We start from the raw sequence: 23,172 nt of genomic DNA, 5'->3' as shown, positions 1-23,172 counted from the left end.
CAGGATGTCAGTCATCTGCACTGATCTTTGAAGACAACCAAAAAAACATACTCAAACCATTAAGTAAAAGCTGCATTCTTCCTTGTTTTAGAAAAATGTTTCTAAGAGTTCTTTAATAACACCGTGAAGTGTTCCGATCTTAACAGAGAACTCTGTCTTGTGTGTAATAAATACCATTTCTGTACCTGTGCATAAGTGTACATTTTATTTTTAGAACCACATATTGAGTTGCTAGAACATATTTGTACAGACTGTTAATAAAAATCATCCTTATGGATTTATTTGTAATTTACTTGTGCCAAGTCCTCAGAATAAAGGCATTGTGTGACAACAAATTTTTGCCTTTTCCTCTTAACTTAAACCTTTCTTAACTTTTCAGATGACTTGCTGAGCAGTGTCCAGTTTTACTGAAGATCATCTTAATTACTTGTGGAGACTTTTAGCTGATTAAAATGGCCACAACTCCCTTAAGTTATCCAGTTTAAACTAGTTAGCTTGCTGGATGTGAATGTCTCTACAAAGTTGCTCTAGTAAGTCTTATGAATAGAGCATTTCCTTTCAGGTAATGTGAAACGCCAATAAGGATACTCTCCACATTAGTCAGCTATGTGCTACATGCTTCCGACGTAAACCTGTAAGTGTGATAGTCTAAGAGTGGCCTAATTATTCCCAATTCTGCACATAGTTTGAAAGCTTTTCCTTTTTGTTAGAGCTCTGAAGAATAGGTCTATATTCTTGAAAGCTTGTCTGTCCTTTTCTAAATAAACATATAATTTTAGATAGTACTTCTCACTGCCAAAGTTAGTTGTCATAGATTTATTAATTTAACAGTAGTTCTCCCCTAGGTGCTATTCTTATGTACCTAAACTGATAGCATAAAATGTTTTGTCATTATTGAATATTCAAAAGAAGAAATAGAATTAAATCAAGTATGTCTTAAGACATAGCGTATTTCTACTGTAACTCTAATTAAAATGTAGAATAAATCAAAATACTGAAAAAAACCAAACCAGGCTACTAATTTAATTCCTCATCTTAGGCTGTGGTTTGATGTGTTCACAGTTTGGGTTTTTTTTCTGATGCCTCTTCCTGAATTCTTCCAGATTGCTAGAAAGGGATCAATGGGTATTGATCCAATTTGTAGAACACAATTCTAATATTGATAGTAGTTTATATTCATTTGCTTCACCTTAATCTTTTATTAATGTTCATTTGCAAAATGCTGTCCATGCTGTTTCCTCCCAATTTTGTACACCTGAGCTGATGATGACAAAAAAATTTAGAGAAACATAACCAGAAATAATGAAATTATGTATTTTGGAATTAAATATGATAACAGTTACTATTTTTGTAGTCAGACATTTTTCAGTAGATGGCTTTAATTTCATGTAAACAATTACTAGTGTAGAAACAGAGATACATGAGATCCCTACAGTAGTAAGAAGTTGCATCTGTTTATGGCTTTTCAGTGGCTTTTTTCTCCTTCAGGAGAATGGGCCAGAGCATCAACACTGAACCAGTTAGGGACTTTTAAGGATGCATTGTCAATAAAGCATGTCATACAGGCATACCTCCTTGGTACAAAAGAAGCAGTAACTGATGACATCACTTTCTGTGACTGGTGGGGAAAAAAAAACACCAAAACATTAGTGACTTTCTACAAATAGCAGAGCCATGGTTAAAAGCATGTTTAATATAATTTTGGAGGCTACAATTGCACAAAGAGCTTAAATGTAAGTAGTCATGAAAATAAATGTGCCTGGTTTGAGGTGTTGTAGAAGCCAAGAGAATGAGTAACACTAGTAAATATTTAGTATTCTGATTTTCCATTCACTTTGCAGAGTTAAAGATATTTAAATTAAAGCAGGAATGGTGTTTAGTAGCACCTGCTACAGTCCAATAAGATGGAATAACTGACAGATTTCAGTGGAAATTTCATTGGAAAAGGTTCCCTATATTCACATAAACCTTTGGTGCTATCCTACTGTCATTGGACCTTCTAAACTTATTCTGAACTTGTAGATTAAGTGAATTCCTTTTGCTGCTTTGAAGACGTCATCTGTACTTGGCCTGCACTGACTAAACCTGAAACCATCCCATCAAAAAGTGAGGCCACTCAGTGCTTAGCACTCTTACATCAAGTCAAAATAGATGTTTGTTGGCGTTTCTTTTTAATGCTTTAAGACACTTGCCCAATTTAATGAATGGTGGCACTGGAAACAGTTGTGTAAAGAGAGAATGAGGCATTTTTCATAATGATGAGGGGGTTCCCCCTGTCAAATGAGGCCTCTATCAAGTGCTCTTGTGAAAGAAAAGTACGGTAGCAGTTGATAAAGGGTGGCTTGCTCCTTCTTTTCTCTTTGGTAGTCAAGGCTTCATAGGATTTCAACCAAGACATTCAACCTTACTGAAAAGTTGTTTGAGGGATATGCCTCTGCCATGTCTATGAAACCTGCTATAGAGTGAGTGATTATGTAATTTCTCTGAGGGATGGCACTAAATTCAGCCTCTGATTTGATTCAGGACAAGCTGAAATTTGTTAGACATCAAGTGAATTGTCCCAGTTTTTTACAATTCATTCCCTGCACCTTTTATGTGGCATGGCAACTGGCTCAAAAGGTGTAAAAATGACTCCTAAGTCACTAAGTGAGCATTAGGAGTTTAAAATAATTTAAACCAATGCTAAAGGGCATTACCATTGGTTGGTTGCTGATGTGTTACAAGGAGGGTGGCACATTGCTGGGAATGCTCTGTCTGAAGAGGTACATTGTGTAAAAAATACCAATTTATCATGCAGTTGTGTTTTGTACATGATGCTAGATATTACACTGAACACTCAGGTAGCTTTCAGTGCATCTTATTGCTTCTTCTTCATTTTGAGGAGTGTGTGGTTAAATCTCCTAGAAGGCAATCAGTCATTCAAAACGATGATCAGCAGGTCTGTTGCTTGAAATCCCAGTGTGAGTTTTCTGTAGTTGATTACAAAATATCTGCCCTAAAAATGTAGGCACAGCCTTTGCCACTTGATTTAATAAAAAGTCTTGTCCTCCTGCCCTTTACTGCTGTAACTTAAAACTCTGACCCAGTCAACCCTTGATTGCAAATAAGTGAGCAAGTGGGAGAAACAGAATGTTGACCAGTCGCAACACAGCCATTTTCAGAGCAGCTTTTAAAGATACACATGACATTGGCCATTAGTGAGGCAGCAAAGATGAATGGACCAATAAATGAGCATATTTAACTCTTTTCATCTGCCAAGATGAAGCACCACCTTGATGCCTGGTTGTTTTTTGGTTTTTTTGGTCTTTGATTTACTTCATTTGCATGCCAGTCTGTTTTAGTTGACTTTTAAAAACACATTTTTGTCCAGTAAGTCCCCTTAAGTGGATTGTTCTTGAGGATTTTGGTCTTCTTTTTGTTTCTCTGTTGTTATTCATTAAAAAGATTTTTAAATTTTATTTATTGTATTGTATTAAAGATTTTAATTGTAGGATGCTGTATCTGTAAGATTGCTTAAAAAAAGAATAGACAATATGAATGTGATGTTTGGCATCACATTTAAAAAATCAGATGGACTGAGGTAGTAACATGAAGTGTCCAGAAGCAAAATACATTTATGTTTTTTTTCTAATTTAATTCCATATGTCATTGCTTTAGGTGTTTTGTGAAACTTCATACTGATTTTTAGCAGCACGTGTGTCTTATTGAAAAGAAAAAGTTATTTTCATTCATTATAGAAGTCCAGAATATGTATGTGAGAAAGCAAAACACATCTTTTCTATTCAGGGTCTTTACAATAATTAATAAATTATCAGACACCTGTCAACAGGGAAAAGAAGCAGCCCATTGTTATGGTAGTGATATCCTTGCACTGAGGTTTGATTCTTGCAGCTTTTTCTGAACAGAGTATGAATGTTTCTTTTTAGGTGTTGTCTGTCAATGCACTATCAAAAATAAATTAAAAATAGAATTTAAGTTGAAAAAAGCAGTTTTACATTAAGCTACATAGACTAAAAAGACTGACAACAAATTCCTTTGGGTTGTGCTGTTTTGTTTTCAGAGTCTCAGGGATTTTCATTTCATTTTTTGCTTTGAATGATTTAGTTGGTTATTATGAATTATCTTCATGGTGCTTTGCGGTGCTTCGATCAGCAATTTATCTTGGGGTCTTAAAACACGTTCTCATTTATGTGTTTAGCTGACCAGCTGCCTTCCCTTGTTTTATTTTTTGTTCAATGTGATATAAATCTTTTTTCCTTGTGTGCATTTTTCAGCTCAAAAAATGCATCTTACTTCTTATGCTGCTAAACTGTTGCCTTTTCATAGAGGGGCTCTATGCCTCTCCCCTGCCCCATCTTCCAGAAGAAGTAGAGCAGCCCCCCCGCCCCGTGCTTGTCAGGGCACAGTTGGCCCCCCCCGCCTCCTCCCCACAAAGAGGTGAAGTCCCCTGAGTCTGTAATTGCCAGGAGATGAAGCGATGATGGGGAGTGATCACAGTCAATAGCTTTGATTAACAATAAGGTGGGAAATTAGCAATGCTAGCAGTCAGCTCCCCTGCCTTCCCGTCCCCATATGCTCACCACAGCCTGTGCTGGCTGGTTGGCAGGGTGGCCACTGCATTGAGCGGGCTGCAGTGTGAGACTTGGACTGGGCAGATAGGGGCAGGAGGCAGCGTTTTGGTGACCCTGGGCAATGCTGGCAGCCGCCTTTCACTGGGTACCACCACCGCACAGGCGGGGGAAGGACGAAGGTGCGCTGGCACTGTGGCTCTTGCTGTCATGTGTGGATTTAATTGTGTCTGGACGTGTTGTGATCAAAATGGCAACTCCTGTTACTCCTGTGACCCCATCAGCAGCTCTGGTGTTGTTTCCGACAGACTCCGACGACCTAGAGAGGGGGAACGACAGCGGGACACCACTCCCCACTTCTGATAATGGCGACAATTCACTGGGCTACACAGGTAGAGTGCATCTTTCCAAAATATTCCTTGACTGCCTTCTTCTGACACTTTCCAGCTACATCTGCCATTACCACCTGTACACGGGGGGGGGGAGAGTGGGGGGGTGGGGGGGGTGGTTAATCACCTTTGCCACCTGCCTATCTTTCACCATCGCCCTAGAAGTTCAACGTTTGTTAGTACTGTTGGGAAACATTGTGCCTTTTAACTAACCCAGATAATTGTCTTTATGTGTGTGTTGGTTCATTTCAATGATTTAAATGTTTGAAGTGATTGTTCTATTATTGAAACAATGCAGCCATTATTTTCCTTTGAATTGTGGGAATATTCGTGCATGAGGCAGTATATCATCTCGGAGAAATTTTTCCAAAGGCCGAAGGCAGGGGTTTTCCACATGGTTGTGATGGCTTTTTTGGTCTGTTTGTCTGGTTGGGTTTTGTTGCTATTTGTTTTTGCTTTGTTTCTGTTATAATCAAAAGTAATATATATTGCAGCAGGGAAAACAACTCCAAATGACACTAAGATGTGATTGGAGAAGAATCTGTTTCATTGACTTCTGCTTTGCATAAACTAGAGAAACTTGTCTCTAGGCCAAATAGGAAAAGCCACAGATAAGCAGCTCCATACAGTGTGTTGCAGCAGTGATCTCTGCAAACCCAGTTCTGCAACTCCTCTGCACGCTGACATGATACCCAGCTCCAGGAGTCACGCTATTGACCACAGCCCAGGCGCAGCTGCACAGTCCCTGACTGTAGGGTTTTCATGAACTACTGCTGGTCCAGCACATGGCAGCCTCTAGATCTAAATAACCTTTAGGTTATGAAGGTAATTCTTCTGGTGCAGCAACTTTTGGAAAGGGAAGGAGGGAGAATGAGTTGAACATTTGATTGGACAGTGCTCTTTAAATACTTTCTGCTGGGTTCCTAGTGTTACCACTGCTCACACTGCGTAAAATTGCATATAGTCAGGTAATTAACAGAAGTGTGTGAATCAGATATTCATAACTAAGACACTCTTACAGGATGCAGGAAGATGCGTGTAAGAGAGGGAGTAATTTCTTGTCCATTCATAAAGCTTCAGGTCTGTTATGCACCACTCACAATGATTATAGGTTTCATCGCCTACCCTTCACAGTCATCCCTGCATGTGGTTTAAAACATAATTTCATTCCAGTTTAAGGTACTACTTTCTACAAAGGTAAAAAAGCAAAGAAATACAAATTTCCCCACAGTCAAGAAGATAGGTGCCTTCTTAGAAAAACATAGCATGAACCCTGCTGCATGGGGATTATTTAGGTTTTTCTACCTTCTGAATACTTACTCCAAGTTTGGCAAGTCTATGCTCCTGATGCATATGAGATCACCATATTGGCAAAATGAAAATTAGTATAGCTTGAAGAATGCTTATTTTAGCTTACTGTGAGTTAGATTTTTGCTTTCGGAAAACAGGGCTGGGAATGATGATCCTATGTCTTGTGTCTAAACAGCCAGTAATTTACTTGGGACCACGAGTCAGATTCTGTTATTAATGTTACTTAATTTTACCTAGAGAGGAGCAATTGGTTCCCTCCAGCCCCATCACCCCTGCCTGGCCTGCGGCTAGTGCCTGACAGGTAGATTCCCACTCCCAACACCTCCATATCTGCCCATGGAGATGGGAAAGGGAGCCCTGCATGAACCCTCCACGTGCCTCTTTAGCCACAACAGTAGCAGGGAGATACCAGTGGGAGACACTGTTACGTTTTCCCACTGGCATGTTTCAGGGAGGGGCTGGAGGCTTGGCATGGGACCCCCCATGGTAAGTGTGATAGGTAGGTGATGGCAAGCAGAGGGTGCTAGGGATGCAGGCAGTGCTGCTCTGCAGTGGAGACTTTGTCCCCACCTTGCAGGACAGTATTTAAGACATATAAGGCAGTGTTTAAGACAGTAGCTCCTTGCTGAGCCTGGGGATGTGGGACAACTTCCCAAGAAGAGCCCAGACCCTTCTGCATCTGTCCACCCAGGGGGATCCTTCACCAGAATCAAGGTGCACACATCGCATCTGTGTGCCGTGTCCAAGGACAGGACTCTGTGTGGTATTGCAGCCATTTAACCTGCCTCTCAGGGGCTAATGGGGTCATCTGGGAGGACTGACAAAATCAGACACTGGTCTAGTAGTTCCCCAGAGGCTGTGGGTCTTAACTCCAGGCTGTGTTTCAATAGGCATTTCCCAAGTGAGCACAAAAGTTAGGATCAAGCTGGAAGCAAACACAAGCTGAACGAAAATGAAAACTGAGGGGATGGCTGGTTTTGTTTAACTGCAGTTTGTGTGCCTCCATTTGATTGCTCACTAAATGAAGGAAGGACCAAGTTTTTCATGTTTAAGGATTTAATGATCCGGTATTTTCTCTCCATTATATAATAGCAATCAGTAGCACTACGTGTGTATGGTTAATACGGAAAAGCCCTGAGGTATTTATTAAAATTAGTCCAACCGATTTCTATAGTAATCAGTAAGGATTTTTAACAATAACATTAACTGTAATACAATCTTACAGGTAAAGTTACAATTCTTTCCAATTTATGGGCCTATTCATGTGGGCCTAATATGGAATTCCTGGATTTTACAGAAACATTCTTAGATGATTTTTTGCTCTCTTACCTATAGAATTCCATTCACCAATAGGAAACCATTCCAGAAACTTGTTTGTACTGACAGAACTCTGTGTTGTTCCTAAAAGCACTCAGATAAAGTCCAGGATGTCTGGAACAATGGGCAAAAAATGTAGCAGTTTATTTTGTAATCCCATATTTATCCTCAGGTGGTGTCTGAATGGACAAAACACAAACAAGATAATAACTGCTGTTACACAGTAGGATCATACATTTTTAGTCATACTAAGTGTAGTGATACACTGTAGGGCACATCTTCCTTCTAGTTCTATACAAGTTTATCTGCAAGGTAAATAATCAAAGCATTCACTAGGATGGGAGGTTTCAGGGTTAAAGATTATAATTTTTTCCTACAGATTTTTCTTTATACATGTGTTTTTCAGGATTAATATATGCAGCTGTTTCATACTGTTCTGAAGAGGAGGTACATGACTCTTTGAGAGTGCTTCAGTGTCTTCTCCTAAAGTCCTCTTTAAATCCAGAAGTCTTGGGCTATCCCAGTTGTCTCCACTTAAGAAGTAACCTACTCGAGAAGTAACCTTCCTACCAAATAGGAAAAACATCAGGTAGTTTCAGGGGGAGGAGAGAGGAGCTGCTAACCCAAGCTATTTCAGATAAAGATTGGAGTAGGTTAATTTCAAGACTTCTATTATGGGAAAACGATGAACTTGTATTTGACTTCTCATGTATGTGACAGGACCAAATTTGATATTTTTTTATCTCCCCAATCAATAGTGTAATGAGCTGTACTTTTTGGGGATAATCAGGTTTTATGATTAAAATAAACATTATGATCATTATGAATGTAATTATTAAACATAACATTGCTACTTATTATTAGATATGAACTATAATATTCTTGATAGTTAACTATAATATTATTAATAACTTTGATTATTAGTTGTTAATTGTAGACCCAAAGAGAGAGACTGCATACACATCTATGTCGAATACTTTCCAAAAGTGATCATTTCTGATGTGGTTTGCTGGCCTGATTAGTGAAGTCACCATTCACACTTAGCTCATGGGCTTCTTTTTACCTCCCCAGGATAGTACAAGGGTAGTAAGCACCAAGTAGGAGCCTCAGTTCTTTTCTGCATAATCAATGGCTGCAGAGTAATCTCTAAGATTGCATTATGCTGTGCCATTGAAGTGTGTGCATGCATTATATTCCAGGAAATAGCAGATTTCCTGTTAAATCAACTGTGACATAAATATTGGGGATCATTTAACAGATCATAGAGTACCACTTGTGTCACAGAGATCAGAATGATGGCTTGTAAAATTAACACTAAATAGTCAAATGTTTGCAGACAAGGATCACCACTCTTCATTAAGTAGATTCATGGCTTTTTAAACCAATTTTTCCAAATAAGCTTTTCTATTCATGGTCTTCTAGAAAGACTTTTGCAGTATGCAAAGAAGTCCCATGGTTCCCACATGTGACTGAAAGTTAGACTTGGATTTTTTTCCCTCCTGATTTTAAAAATGAAAACATAGAATCATAGAATGGTTTAGGTTGGAAAGGACCTTAAGATCATTAGTTCTAACCCTACTGCCATGGACAGGGGTGCCTCACACTAGCCCATGTTGCCCAAGGCTCTGTCCAAATTGGCCTTGAAACTATGTGGTAGTGTTATTTTGTATTGGCAATGGATCCCATCCCTTTCACATTCAGTTTCTTTTTTACTACTGTCTTGTTATGTGATCAGGAGAATTTTGTTGATTACCCCTTTTTCCATGTCAAATAAGACAGATTGCCCTTGGTCAGCCCTTCAGGAAATGAAGGGGAAATCTCTCTTGAGTTTTTGGCAATTTGTAAAATGTTTCTTCTTCTATTCCAGTAATTTTACATAGGTTATCCTATGTATTATAAAGTGCCTGTTTTGAAAAGTGGAAGTTCTAAAAACACATTCAAGAAGTCTTCTAAGACTTCTTTCACACCAAAGGTGGAAATTTGGAGTAATACTTATCCTGTGAGAAATGGAGTACTTTTCAGCCATTTTTTTCTAACACATTAGTAGAAGTAGTAAATATGCATATAGGTTTTGTGTCTGAGAGGAGAAAAAGCTATGATATGCAACCCAATGACACATAAGAATGTGTTAAAGAAATGATTGCCATTTGATTTGAAATTCCTTCTAAATTACCATCTTTAAGGATTAGAAAGAATGAGTGATACTGGGGGAAAAATCACATGAAACAAAAGCAGAATTTCTTTAATGGAATGAAAAAAGACGTAGGTTGTAGAGCTAGGGTATTTTGGGCTGGGAGGAGGCTGTCATTTCAGATGTAAAGCAGATAGGTAGCAATATCTGAATAGAAGAAAGATTTTGTTTCTGTTTGAGTATTCCAAGTAAGCTATTGGCATGGCTCATGTTGCAGAGTTCATCATGGCAACAACTTTGAAGGGAAAAACAAATGCTTGTTCACACTGCAGGACCAATAGACATCTAATGAATCGCTAGATTAGATAGCAGCATTAATTGCAGTTACGGAGTCCTTATTGTTAGTGGGTACACACAGTAGATTTATTGACTTTCACATCTCAGGATATGTAAAAACCTAGCTTTTAAGACCTTTTTTATAGTCTTTCTCTGTTTTTAAAACTTGCCAACTGAGCAAGCGTGCTCTTGAGTCACTGGGACAATGAGCACAGAGCCCTGTGACACCAGTTTTACAAAGTTACTTCTTAGAGTACATCTGCATTCTAAATCCAGGAACAGATGGGTACTGTTATGCTTATTTAAAACAGAAGAAAGAAAGAAGGCAAGAATCCCCTGCTCTTGTCTATCAGCAATCTCTGCTTGCCATGTCAATCTAAGCTACCAGAAAGGTCCTTTCAGTTTTGTGCTTCTTTTTGCAAGCATTCTTCTGCAACAAATACTGAGGATTCTTTTTAATTCGTACCAAAATATAAATGTAAATATAACATGAATCGACAGAATTGCCTGTCAACAATAGCGACATTCAGGCAATAATAATTAAAACACACAGGGGCAGTATTGGAGCACAGGGACACCCACTTATATAAATCTTTCACTGCTAGTTCTTATGAGGAAGTTTATAGAAAATCTCCTCCTCCAGTTATAGTGTTATAATTCAAGGCAGAGCTTTGATTAAAACAGAAAGCAATAGCAACATACGATGTTTCTCAACCAGTTATTGAGTTTCTGGTAGCCCTCAGACCAACTTAAAATGACACCACCCCCCCATCCCCTAACCCCCTTCACACGCCATCAAAAAAAGGGGGAGTGGGGACAAAACATTTTGTGAAGCATTTGTCCAACAGTGACATTAGTAGCAGTCAGTATAACCGAGATACTGGGGATTGCTCTAAACAACCATATCTCAGGAAAGTGAACTTGAGCTGGAGAAGGTGCAGGAAAGGGTTATTAAAATAATCAGAGAATGGAAAATCTATTTTGACAGAGGCCTTAATGAAAGGGGGATGTGACAGGCGTATGTTACCAGCCTTATGTTCTTAGAGAACACACAGGGAAAAAAAATCAGCTACAGATCGTGTTGACTGTGCAACTTGAAAAAATCCAGCTATTGGTAAATAGCCTATGTTCAAAAAGGCCTTAGAATGTGTGCTCTTATAACAGGTGATTCTAAGCTTTTACTGGTACATTACTACTTGACTAAAGAAAGAGAAGGCATAATATGGGCCCTAGTTAATTTAGGATAGTAACTTAGGATATTTTACAGAAGCAGACTCCAGAGCAGTTTTTAGACAGGAGTTTGAAATGTCCTTTCTGAAGGTTTAAATTTGTGATAGGCCATGATAGGCTACTAGATTTGATTCCCCAGGATGAGCACTTTAATCTTGAGTTTGCATGTTCCTAATTAATCATGAGACAAGTAAAATCAAAACAAAAGGCATTCGCAGCATATTATACTTTCCCTTTTCCATTTGGACTGTCACAGACTGGAACCCCTGGAGTTGATGAGAGGCTTCTTTGCTGAGGGGCCTCCAAGCAAGAGTAAAGACAGAGCAAATTACCCTCAGACACTGCTGTCAGTTCAGTGAATTAAGTATGCAAAGCAATTTGTGAAGATGTTAAGAAGTGCAAATTTCTGCCAGTAGGTCAAAAGAGTATGAATTATCACAGGATGAGAGAGGTAAGAGGAGATCACTCCCCATCCTCATCAAGGCCTTTTATACAAGTTAGTCTTTTTTTAGCCAGGCAATTTGTTTTATTTAAAGATGTAGGAAATCAGTAGCAAACATGGTTTCATTACATGCATAGGAGTGAAATTCGCTGTAAAATAAACATACAGTTCTTGTGTCTAAAATAATGCACTTTGAGTATTATACAAAAAGAAGAATGTTGAAAGGTAATTTCTTATAAGTCACATAGTAACATTGTTGTTCATTTTTTCACAATAATTACTAAAGCGGATCATGATTTTAGGGGTAATTCAGGTCAGAAGCAACCATTGGAGGTGTCTAGTCCAACCTCCTGTGCCAAGCAGTGTCAGCTATGGGGTCAGACCAGGCTGCTCAGAACTTGATCCAGTCAGGTCCTGAAAACTTCCAAGGACAGAACTGGCACAGGCTGTCTGGGCAACCCACTCCACTGCCTGCATGGGAATAAAAGCTTCTTCTTATATTCAGTCTGAGCCTCTTTGTTTTAACTTGTGCCTTTTGTCTCTTACCCTGCCACCGACCACTGTGAAGAGTGCATCTCCATCTCCTCTGTGACCTCTGTGTCAGTGTGGCCAGGTGGCTGTTTGATCCCCCTTATAACTGCATCTTCCCCAGGCTGAACAAGCCCTGACTCCTCAGACACACAGCAAGTGATCCTGATGATCCTCTGTTGAACTTGTCCCAGTTTATCAATGTCTGTCTTGTACCAGGAGGCCCCAGCCAGGATGCAGTACTCTAGATGGACACTGAGTAGATAGGGATAAGCCCTTTCTTTGATCTACCACATTTGCAATCATGCAGCTGTCCTCCTTCTGGCCATCTCTGCTGCCAGGGCAGGCTGCTGGCTTTCTCTTAGCTTGATGCTGGCCCAGAGCCCCAGGGCCTTCCCCAGCCATACAGCAGCCAGAGCTGCTCCCCAGCCTGTATGGATGCAGGTAGTTCTTCCTTCCCAAAGCAGGACTCTGCATTTGTCCTTGTTAAATTTCATGAGGTCTCTGTTGGCCCATTCCTCCAGCCAGTCTGGTTCTCTTCAGGTGGCAGCCCAGCTTTTGGGTTTGTGGACTGGTTCCCCCAGTCTGGCTTTGCCAGCAATCATGAGAAGCAGGCTCTCCCTCATCATCTTCAGGTCACTGATAAAGATGTTAAGACAGTCAGGTCCCAGGACACTCCCTGTACTGTCCTATAGGTAGGCTGCAGAGCATTAACCATTACCTTCTGAGGTGATGAAGCATCAAGTTTTTACTCATCTGGGGTTCACACATCCAGACCATAATGCTCTTGCTTGGATACAGGCATATCTTGAGAGATGGTGTTGAACCCAATACATGAGAGTCCAAAAAAACACAACCCAACAAATATATTCAGTTATGGTTTCCCATCAAAACTGATCTCTCCTTTTAGCACTGTTGATAATCACAACTCTTCTCCCAGCACCCCAGCTTCACATATCAGCACTGAATAAGAAAATAAAAATCAGCATCTATCAGAAGATCCAGAGTTAATTTTGGCAAATCAAATATCAGATTTCTGTCAAATGTCTGGAAATACTACCATTTATTTCAGTGCTTTATATGCGTGTGCGTGTGATTCTTGTATGTTATTTATCCATAAACCGTAACAAGTTGAACCATCACCTACAAGTGTTAAAACATTGTAGAGAGCTCTTTAGAAGGAACAGTATTGATTTTCAATGACCCTTGTATAAGAAAAGAGAGAGTTTTCTATGGTACAATTTACTGGACAACATATTATTTTTAGGGTTTCTGCCTGAAACTTCCTAAAGCACAGTGAATAATTACTGCTAAAACTCACTGCTGCTTTGTTTATTGCAGAAAATCCCAAATTCTTTTTCACTCCTAAGTATAAGCAAAACCCTATTTTTTTTATTCAAGCTATGAATATTATGAAATAACCTCTTCCAAATCTGCACTAGCTTTTTTATTAGATTCTGGAACTTAGACTCTTCTTTTTATTCCTATCAGTTCTTATAAGTTACTAAACTCCAGTTGCTTCGTTCTCCTGTTTTCATTGCTTACTCAGTCAAAGCGCACTGAAAAACTACTTTCTGTATTAATCCCTGTCTAATCTTTAGCAGAGTAAATTTCTCTGTCTTGTTTCTGGATTAGTGCAAAGCCAAATGCAAGATTTTGCTCTTTCTACTAGGAGTAAGTATTGTCCAAGGCAACCAAACTGCTTTTCAGTAGATTTAAACTTTTGGATATTTAAGTATAATTTGCTTCATTTTCAGTAAGATTGTTTACTTGTACTCTGGTATGTAATGAGGCCTTTCATCATTCAAATGCAATTATTTTTCTTCAGTTTTTTGCTAAAAAACAAATGGATAATATAGCAGTCTTCACATCAATGGAAATGATAAACTTTGACAAGGAAGCACAATAAAAAGGAAAAAAAAGGTGGAAGGATAATAAACTTACTGATCACCTCATTTACAAAGCCAGTGTTCTGTATTTCTTACAAGTCTTCAAATGCCAAATTTAGCATGAATGGTGGAGAAGGAAGATACCTGTTTCTCTAGTAAAAACTACTGTGCAATGTCAAGTATTGTATAGAGTTTAGTGACCATTCTTACTGAAGAGTAAGTACATGCCAGGAGGCTGAAAATGGACTGGGGGTTATTTTTTTCTCCAAATTGTAGTTGTTTAATTATACCCTTCAGATCATTATCCAATATATAAAATAGAAAGAAATCTTATCTGGAAAAGATACTGTAGGAATTTGTGGTAATAGCGTGACTGTTGTTGCACCATATGCACACACATTGTTGTCAACATGATTTTTAGTTCTTATTGAGCATACAATATCACCCATGGCATAAGAGAATTTTTGTGTAAAATTTATATGCATAAAGATAAATACTTCTGCATTTATTAAGCATAATTTAATAAAATTATATCCATTACATCACCAAAATAATCAGTATACAATGAGAAATTAAATAAACCCTCTCTACATAAATAAAGATAAAGCTGATACAGATATCATATTCAACAATTAATTATCTTTTTTTTCCCTACATTCTGGGGGCTTTGCAAGAATGCATTGAAGATATGAAGGAAAAAAAGAGATTCTCTATAATAATAGTGCTTTGATTACAGACAGCCCCTTATGGAAACTCTTTAGAACTCAAGATCTTGTAAGGGTATAGAAGCCAGGTAAACAGTATAATCATCCCAAAGGGAAGGCTTTATGACGAAGAACTTTCAGAGGAAATGTTTGTTTATGTAATGGAGGCATGCATTTTCCTTACCAAGTGAGATTACTTGTAGCACTTTTCTGACAGATGAACAGTCATAATCTGAGCTTCACTTGAGAAGAGGAGCATAGGGAGCCTTTTTTCGAGCTTATTAAGTATAGACAGTATTGAGCTAAAAGTTCACTAAAGTTTGTAATTACATCATCTCCTCAATGCATATAAATACCTAAAGGGAAAGTGAAAAGAGGATGGAACCAGGCTCTTTTCAGGACTGTGCATTGGCAGTAGACATAAACATAGGCAGTTGCCTCCTTTCCTCTAAGCATCAGGAAACACTTTTTTTGTTGTGAGGGTGACAGAACTACCTGAGAGGCAGTGGTCTCCATCCTTGGAGCTACTCCAAAGCCATCTTGACATGGTTCTAGCCAACCAGCTATAGGTGGCCCTGCTTAAACAGGGAGGCTGCACAAGACGCCCTCCAGAGGTCTGTGCCAACCTCAAACAGTCTGTAATTCTGTAATGCAAGAACTTTAGCAAACAAAAAAAGCAAGCTTTGTTGATCTTAAGCTAGCCTGAAGCTTACTTGAAGCTATTTTCTTAACCAAAAATGTTCCTTGAAAAAATAATAGCATGTGAGAAACACCAAGATTATTTGGCTGCTCTTAAACTCCAGAATGCAGAGGCTTTATCCTTCCAGATGAAGCCAAAAAACAACTACTGAGATTAGGAGCTGTTTGCTCTTTCTTCCAGGAGCACAACCTAGAATTGTAAAGTCCTCTTGTTATTGTCAAGAATATGCTTTTGCCATACAAATGTGTTTGAATATCCTTGTGTTGTTTAAGTGCTATATGAAATAATTAATTGATATATCAATGTAAGTTAATTACAAGCTTATTCACATGCATGCAAACAAGTGTGTCAGGCTAGCTTGCCTTTGTGTTTCTGTGCTTGCCAACGTGCTGAATGTTGATCTAAAAAAAGAGAACAGGGACTCAGAGGAAAACAAAATAGAGAGGATATAGATGTGAGGTGTCCCTGCCCATGGCAAGGGGGTTGGAACTTGGTGATCTTATGGTCCTTTCCAACCCTAACTATTCTATGATACTGTGATAAGTGTTTTATTTTTTAAACCCATGTGACTGTAAATACAATACCTAGAATGAATATACATTGATCTCTTTCTTAATAGGTCTGTAAAAGTTATCTGAAGAGTGGATGCAGCTAGTTTTAAAACCTATTAAGAATTAACTCTTTTGTAAAACCCAGGTGGCATCTTTATGAGTTTTCTACGCATTTGCTAAAAAAAAACCGTCCTTGTAGTAAGGTTAAATTCTTTTTGTAGCTGCAGATGCTTTTAAAATTTGCTGTGCAGAAGCTGAACTGAGATAAAGAAAAAGCATCATGACACATTTATTTTGGCAGCCTGATCAAAGAGGGACTGCTGTATTTAGGCAGACAAGTGTATCAAAGTAATGCAGTTTGCAATGGCTGCATTAGCATTCCTAAAACTGTGTCCTTGTGATAGGCTCTGCAGTGGCACTTGCAGGTTACCACAGTTTTAGAAAGTGGGGTACATCTGTCAGGACACAGCTTGAGCTGAATACACTGAGAAATTACGATTCCCTACAATCTTTTGCTGCTTATATTAATTTCCCTCTAGACATAACACATCTGTTCATGGTAAGACTGATCCAATGCTCATCCAACTACAGTCCATTTACTTCAGCAAGCAATGGATCCAATAAATACTGTGCGTGGGAAGATTTCAAAACATGACTAAAAGCTGTGTTAAGGTTATGAGGCCAAGCAGAACAACATAGGATCCTAAATCCTCTAGCAGCTTTTGAAATGTAGTTTCCTTCTTTTTTCTACCAAGACAGTACAGAGTGCAATCCTGATACGTATGGAGCAGCTCTTAATACGGGGGTCTGCTTGTTTATTTGTTTGGGGTTATTTTTTTTTTTTAGATTAGGGGCAAAGAACACACTTTCAGGACTGTGTTAGAGCACTCAAATAATAGAAAGAAGTAGATTTTAAATCTATAATTCAGCAGTATGGTTAAAGTAAGATTTGAAGTCTTTCTCTTACAAGTTTTTTAAATAAATAGATAAAAGCCTCTTCTGAATTTGCTGTTCTGTACCTCAGAATCAGTGGGTTTTTTTATCCTTTTATTAGAGGAGATCAATGGAATAAAAAGTTATTCTGGATTCTTCTGAAGCCATCTGATTCCAACATATGCACACGGAATGCAGTCAGGTCTGGGACTTGGAGTATAATGAGCCTCTCGTGAAATAACCTGTAGTTTGGAATTAAGGGCAATATTCCATAGAAGTGGAATATTTTTAGATAACTTACACAGAAGTCAGTGGTTGAAGCACTGCAAATACCCACTGGCCACTTGTCTCTTCTACTGTAATGGAACAACATTGAAGAGTTATGAGAGCCTAAGTGGTTGGCCTGCCTTTTCACTGCAACAGAGCTCCTTGTAAATGATTTAGTCTGTATTTCCTGCTAGGTCAGTGCACTTGGCTTCTTGGTGCCACTGCAAACAGGCAGGGAAGAAAACAGTATGGATAAAAGAAAAATGAGTCTGGGAGTGAAAATGAGAATGACGAGAACAGTCTGGATGTGTTCTGTACTTTTCTGTATACAAGTAGAAGTCCAAAAGAGAGATGGTTATAAGCTACTGAGAGCCATGAAATGACACATATTTCATGCAGTCTTCTGCTTTGCAAGTATTGACCTGTGTTTCTTTAAAAATAACACTGCAGATTTCTATGTTAAAAAAATTCTTAACCAGTAGGCTTACCCTAAATCTTCATCCTGAGGCATAAGGGACATAATTTCCATATTCTCCTTTGCCCACTTACTATGCGTACTACTCTGGTCACAGAAAAGGTCTTCTCTGCATGTCCCCAGGTACATAGAACAGAAGAGGTTGGAGGGAACGATGAGCTGATAAAGCATTGGAGTTGTTTCCTTCTCCTCCTCAAGCAGCTGCTAATGGGTCTAAGCTGAGAAATTCTCTATTATAAGTGTGTAAGTCCTGGGCCTGTACTCTTGCTCTCAATCAAGGGTCTTTGTCGAATGGGGGATGGCTGGCACACTTCAGAGTTACGCTCTTGCTTTTCCTGCTGTTGGGCTGTTTGGCACCAACTATCGGCCTTCCCCCAAGGTCCCCACCAGCCCTTATCTTTCCTCTCCTAGTGGTGTTCATCAAACCCAGATTCAGAAGCAGTTCTCTTGTAAGCAGATACAACTGAGAGAAAGTGACATGTAGAAAATATACTACAGCAGATAAAGGGAGTAGCTGGTCTCAGCTGAACTGAGAACTTCCAGACACTGACTGCCACCGAGTCACTACTCAGCTTCCTGGGCTCTTAGGTCAGTGTGAAGAACACACTGAATTATAATGAACAGGGTACCCAGAGAAGCTGTGGCTGCTCCACCCCTGACAGTGCTCAAGGCCAGGTTTGACAGGGCTTGAAGCAACCTGTTCTAATGGAAGGTGTCCCTGCCCATCGCAGGGGGTTAGAACTAAATGATCGTTAAGGTCCCTTCCAACCCAAACCATATAAATAAGACTGATGGACAAGCCACATTGTGACCTGCACAATTTGTAATGTTCAATGCATGCTGCTTTAAGCCCAGAAGAACTTTCTTCTTATTTAGTCAGAGATGACTACTTCTTTGCAGGGAAACCTACCAAGCCTCAGATATTTTAATACTATGCAAGCATTTTCTGTTCCTGACAGACTTAAACAACAATCTTTCTGTAAATCTACTGACAAATACAACCTCTAATGTCCTTTCTTCAGATTATTAACATCCAGTTCTGTACCCATTCTTGTCTTCACGATTTCTTTTACTGATAAATTCAGTATTTTTAAGCAAAGAGAGTTAAATAAAAAAGTAGTCTTATAAGGTATATTAAAGGCTCCTAGGCTTGCACTGGTGATTGTTGATTCCTTTTGAAGAGACACCAGGCATGTTTTTCCATATGAATGGCTTCTTGCCTTTTCAAGCTCTAAATAGCTTAAGGCTCACTAATTATACTGGTTCTGGGACTATCTTAACAACAGCATGCATCAGAACATGTTTTAGATGGTCAGCACAGAAGAACTAGGTCAGAGACCTCTGTGGATTTAATCAAAAGGTTAGCAAACTTAGCAGCACACCTTGAGCACCAACCACTGTGGCTAATGAGACACAAGTAGTTTTTCAGAGAAGTAGAAACTATTACCTTCTTTTGGGAAATGAGATTTTACTCTGATGTTTTTATCGTACATTTAGTGGAAGACCCTTTCCCTATTTTATTTCCTTTAGAAATTTTCTTTTTTATTCTGGCAAGAATATTATATTAATAGATTTAACTAAAACATGCTGCCATTAGCATAACAAGCACAGCTTTCCTGGGATACTAATGAAAAAAGTTCTCCATAGCTGATACTTTTTATTTTAAATGGAATGTATTAATCTATAAAATTAATATTAGCTACTAAATGAAATATATTTAATATTCTTTTCCAAAACAATTAATTCCTTCATAAAAAGCATTCAGAGAAGAATCTCAGTAAAGACTAAGGTATACTATCTATGCTGTTGAGATAATAACAATTTATTCATTTCATTATCAAGATCATTATGAGAAAGACTAAATACAATTTATCAAAGTATAAAATATACATGGAACAACATTAAATATATTAAATTAATAACATTTAGTAAATAAATATCAACACATTAAGTCTTTATTTGCCTTCATTTTTAATACCATAAACTACCTACTATATAAAAAGTTTTTTAAATTAGTCCCACTGAAGCTAATCCTTCAGTGGTTTTGCACTGAAAGGTCTTGCAGCAAAGTTTGAGGATGAAAAACCTTAGGCCAGCATGCATTCGATACTTACACAACCTGAGAATGATTTCCTAGATGATGGAATTCTTTCCAATTTTTAAAGTACCTGTGTTCAACTCAAGTGCCAGTTTGAAATGCACCTTATTTCAAGCTCCTCTGGCATAAGAAAGAAATGACAGGGACACTAAACAGTTAAATTCTGTGTCATTCTGAAATTGTTCTTATTTGCAGTGTGTCTTTTCATGTACAGGCAAGAATCAGAAAGGATTTGAAACAATTAAATTTCCTTTATAGAATTATCATCTAATGAAAGCCTGCGAATATATTGCTAAAATAGTAGAAATTAAGTATGCCACTACACTTTAACAATATTTCACAGCTTTATGTTCCCCAAAGGTACCTGGTATATGTGTCGTATTCAGTCAATTTCTGATTTATAGATAGAAATTCCTCTTTAACTACCAAATCAAACATATTACTTTTTTGTTCCACATTGTATGGCTCTCCGTGTGATATGATGGAAAATTCTAATTCACTAAAGAGATTTTATTGTAATACCTGATATATATCAAAAAGCTCTTTCAGAAAGCCCATTCAGCATATTCTGAATTTCATGTGGTAGCTCTGTATCATTCATTTTCTTAAATGATCTCTCTAGAGATTTGCATTGTATTCAAGTGAGTAGAGTATTGAAGGGATTGTGTTATTAACTGCCACTTAAAAATAAGAATGAAAGGATTTCTCAAGAAAATTCTCAGGGCTTTCTTTACTTTTCCAAGTAGTTGAAAAACCAGAACGCTGAATATGGGGCTATAATATTTTATATCTTTGGGAAATCATTGTGATTTGTATGAAATGCCGGTAGATGAAGCATAATTTTGGCAAAAGTTAATTACACAGGATCCAAATCTCATTAAAGATCCCATTTGGAGTGGGTAAATTTAGTTAGATCAGGCTTGTTGATCTTTGCCAAGTGCTGTTTTGCATTATTCCATACTAAAATGTTGCATGTACATTACTAAATGTCATAGTCCAATTCATATTGATTATTTTAACCTATAGAGTTACAAATGAATTCACAATTATTTATGAAGTTGTGGTTCATTTCACAGTGACCAGCAATTTATGGGGCATTGCTTTTGATTATCAGTCCTTTACTCAGTGCTGTTCAAAGCAAGGATTAAGCCTTATAAAGATTTATATGGATCCATGGCAAGAATTCCTTCTAGCTGTGGATCTGACCCCTGCTTAACTCCACCCCTCTTCTTCAAATGTATTCCATAGGGAAACTGGTGGAAACAGGCCTAGTTTAAATCAGTAGGAATTCTGCTTAGATGGGAAAATATAAAACTGTCTGGTTTAAGCTGTGAACATCTCAATTACTCTGCAGCTACCTGTTCTTAGTGCCTTTAACAACCTCTAAGAGTATAGAGGAAAGAATGTCCAGCAATCTGTTTAACTGGTATAGTAAACTGCAACATTTTTGTCTTAAATAAGGTTTCTCCCTCCTAAAATACAGGATTTTGTTAAGAAAATAATAAAAATATGGAAGGCAAATTATAAATACTTATATAAATAACCTCTATCTAAAATGAGTAAGGTTTTAGAGTAGTTAATTTTCACACATCCTCTTTATTACAAGGCAGGTACACCCATTATTTGTCCAAAACACTAAACAGATGAAGTTGTGGACTAAAACATGTTGAATTTCACAGATGAGTGCATTACAGAAATGCATTTCCATTGATGAACTGTAAACATAAACAAAAATCAATGATGAAACAAAGCTTGTTTCTTCGTATGTCAGAATGAATGGATTTACATTTTGTTTCAGCATTGAAACTGTTGGATGGAAAATGCCTGGCTATTTATATTAAAAACATAAGACTTGCTTTTCATAGGTAATCACATAAAACGGTAAGACAAATATATGAAGTTTCCCAAATAACCTTTGTTCAGACTTGGAGACTAGAACGTTTCATGGTATTGCTGTCATACATCAGAATGAATCAATATAACCCAAGAATAAGTTTCTCAAGTGAAACGAACATCAGAAAACAGCTTCTGTCCTTATTGACTTCAACAAGCTACCAGTAATCTAATGATGTTAGAAGTTTTATACAATATCGTGTTCCACAGCAAGGTATACAGTAAGGAGCTTTTCAATCTGTCTCTAGAATACTGTCTCTTGGGTTTCAGTTAAATAAGGCTGAGCTCGTCAAGCAGTGAATTACAAGGGTTCATAAGAAGGTTGTGTTTCACAATTCAATTTGATCACAGTTGTTTCCATTTTTTTCTTGAATTTATGATCTATATCATTTCAGCTGAATAGGAGAAAGCCTCTCATATTCACACTTCCTGAAGGAAACCCCTATTTTAAATGATGGTTGCAAATATTGCATATTGGAGTAAATATCATAAAAATGAAAGGATAATATTTATTAGAGGTACATTACATTTGGATCAATGACAGACAGTTATTTTAGAAAGCAGTTAAGTAATAAAACCAGAAGAAATACTCAAAGCATGATATACTGGAAATCATGAGGCCTCCCTAACATTGTTATGCACTTCAGCCTTGACTAGTAAATCTCTGTTGAAAAGAGGGTGAGGGGGTGCTTCTGTACACAGCATAAACCATAATAATCAGACATTTTGAAGGCAATAAAATGTTAACATGATATGTTAAGTAGCAAAGAAAAAAAGTGAGTTGCAGTAGTTGCTTCAAAGGTAGGATAATACATTAAAATGAGTATTTTAGATTAAAGCGCAAAAGCAGTCGCTATTTGTCTGCTCTTCTGTGTGAACAAAAGATCTGTGATCACAGTCCTGCTTTTAGCATTTGAATGTCAAGTAAATTTCTCAGAGGAGGAATATCCTTTTTACTCCAGAAGGCAAGTCCCTTTCTGTTTGGACTGCTTGACAAATAAACAGATATGTAGCTGGAGACTGCCCACAAGCATGAGCGGACTCCTAGCCAACCAGTACCTCCACAATGGTAAATGGAAGATAGAGGAGAAAGCTGAAATATTTCAGTGTACAAGGAAAACCATGGGAGAACTGATGATAGTGCATTACAGTGCAGACAATGTAGAGATCATGAGAAGAACAAGAACCAAATTGTGGCAATGTGACTGCTGGGAGAGGAGGCAAGAAACAAACCCTTAGGAAACCAGACTTTATTGATTTGGCTGTTCAGGAAACCATTTGTTCTGATGCCGTGTGCTGTACTAGTCATGCATTATTCATCACTGATGACACTGCACAGTTATTGTATAATTGGAAAGAAAGCTAAAATTGTCATTGTTCTAAGGAAAATAACTTTCCCAGATAAATATG

General features: G+C 38.0%; 1 protein-coding gene across 7 annotated transcripts in view; it reads left to right on the top strand.

Annotated features, from left to right (window-relative positions):
- ROBO1 (roundabout guidance receptor 1) overlaps nt 1–23,172 on the top strand; it is a 696,828-nt gene that overhangs the window by 326,423 nt on the left and 347,233 nt on the right. For 6 of the 7 annotated variants that reach the window (XM_061357727.1, XM_061357725.1, XM_061357729.1 and 3 more), the window contains one exon: nt 4,877–4,960. The exons of the other annotated variant lie outside the window; for it this stretch is intronic. In XM_061357727.1, the coding sequence (XP_061213711.1) occupies nt 4,877–4,960 (84 nt within the window). The remainder of the gene's footprint in view (nt 1–4,876; nt 4,961–23,172) is intronic. 7 annotated transcript variants of the gene reach the window in all.

Source organism: Neopsephotus bourkii, unplaced genomic scaffold (genome assembly GCF_033783945.1).
Source record: "Neopsephotus bourkii isolate Nb327-2 ecotype Australia unplaced genomic scaffold, CSIRO-AGI_Nbou_v1 NB_911, whole genome shotgun sequence".
In the NCBI taxonomy this organism is placed as follows: domain Eukaryota; kingdom Metazoa; phylum Chordata; class Aves; order Psittaciformes; family Psittacidae; genus Neopsephotus; species Neopsephotus bourkii.
This window is presented reverse-complemented; position numbering and strand designations above follow the sequence as displayed.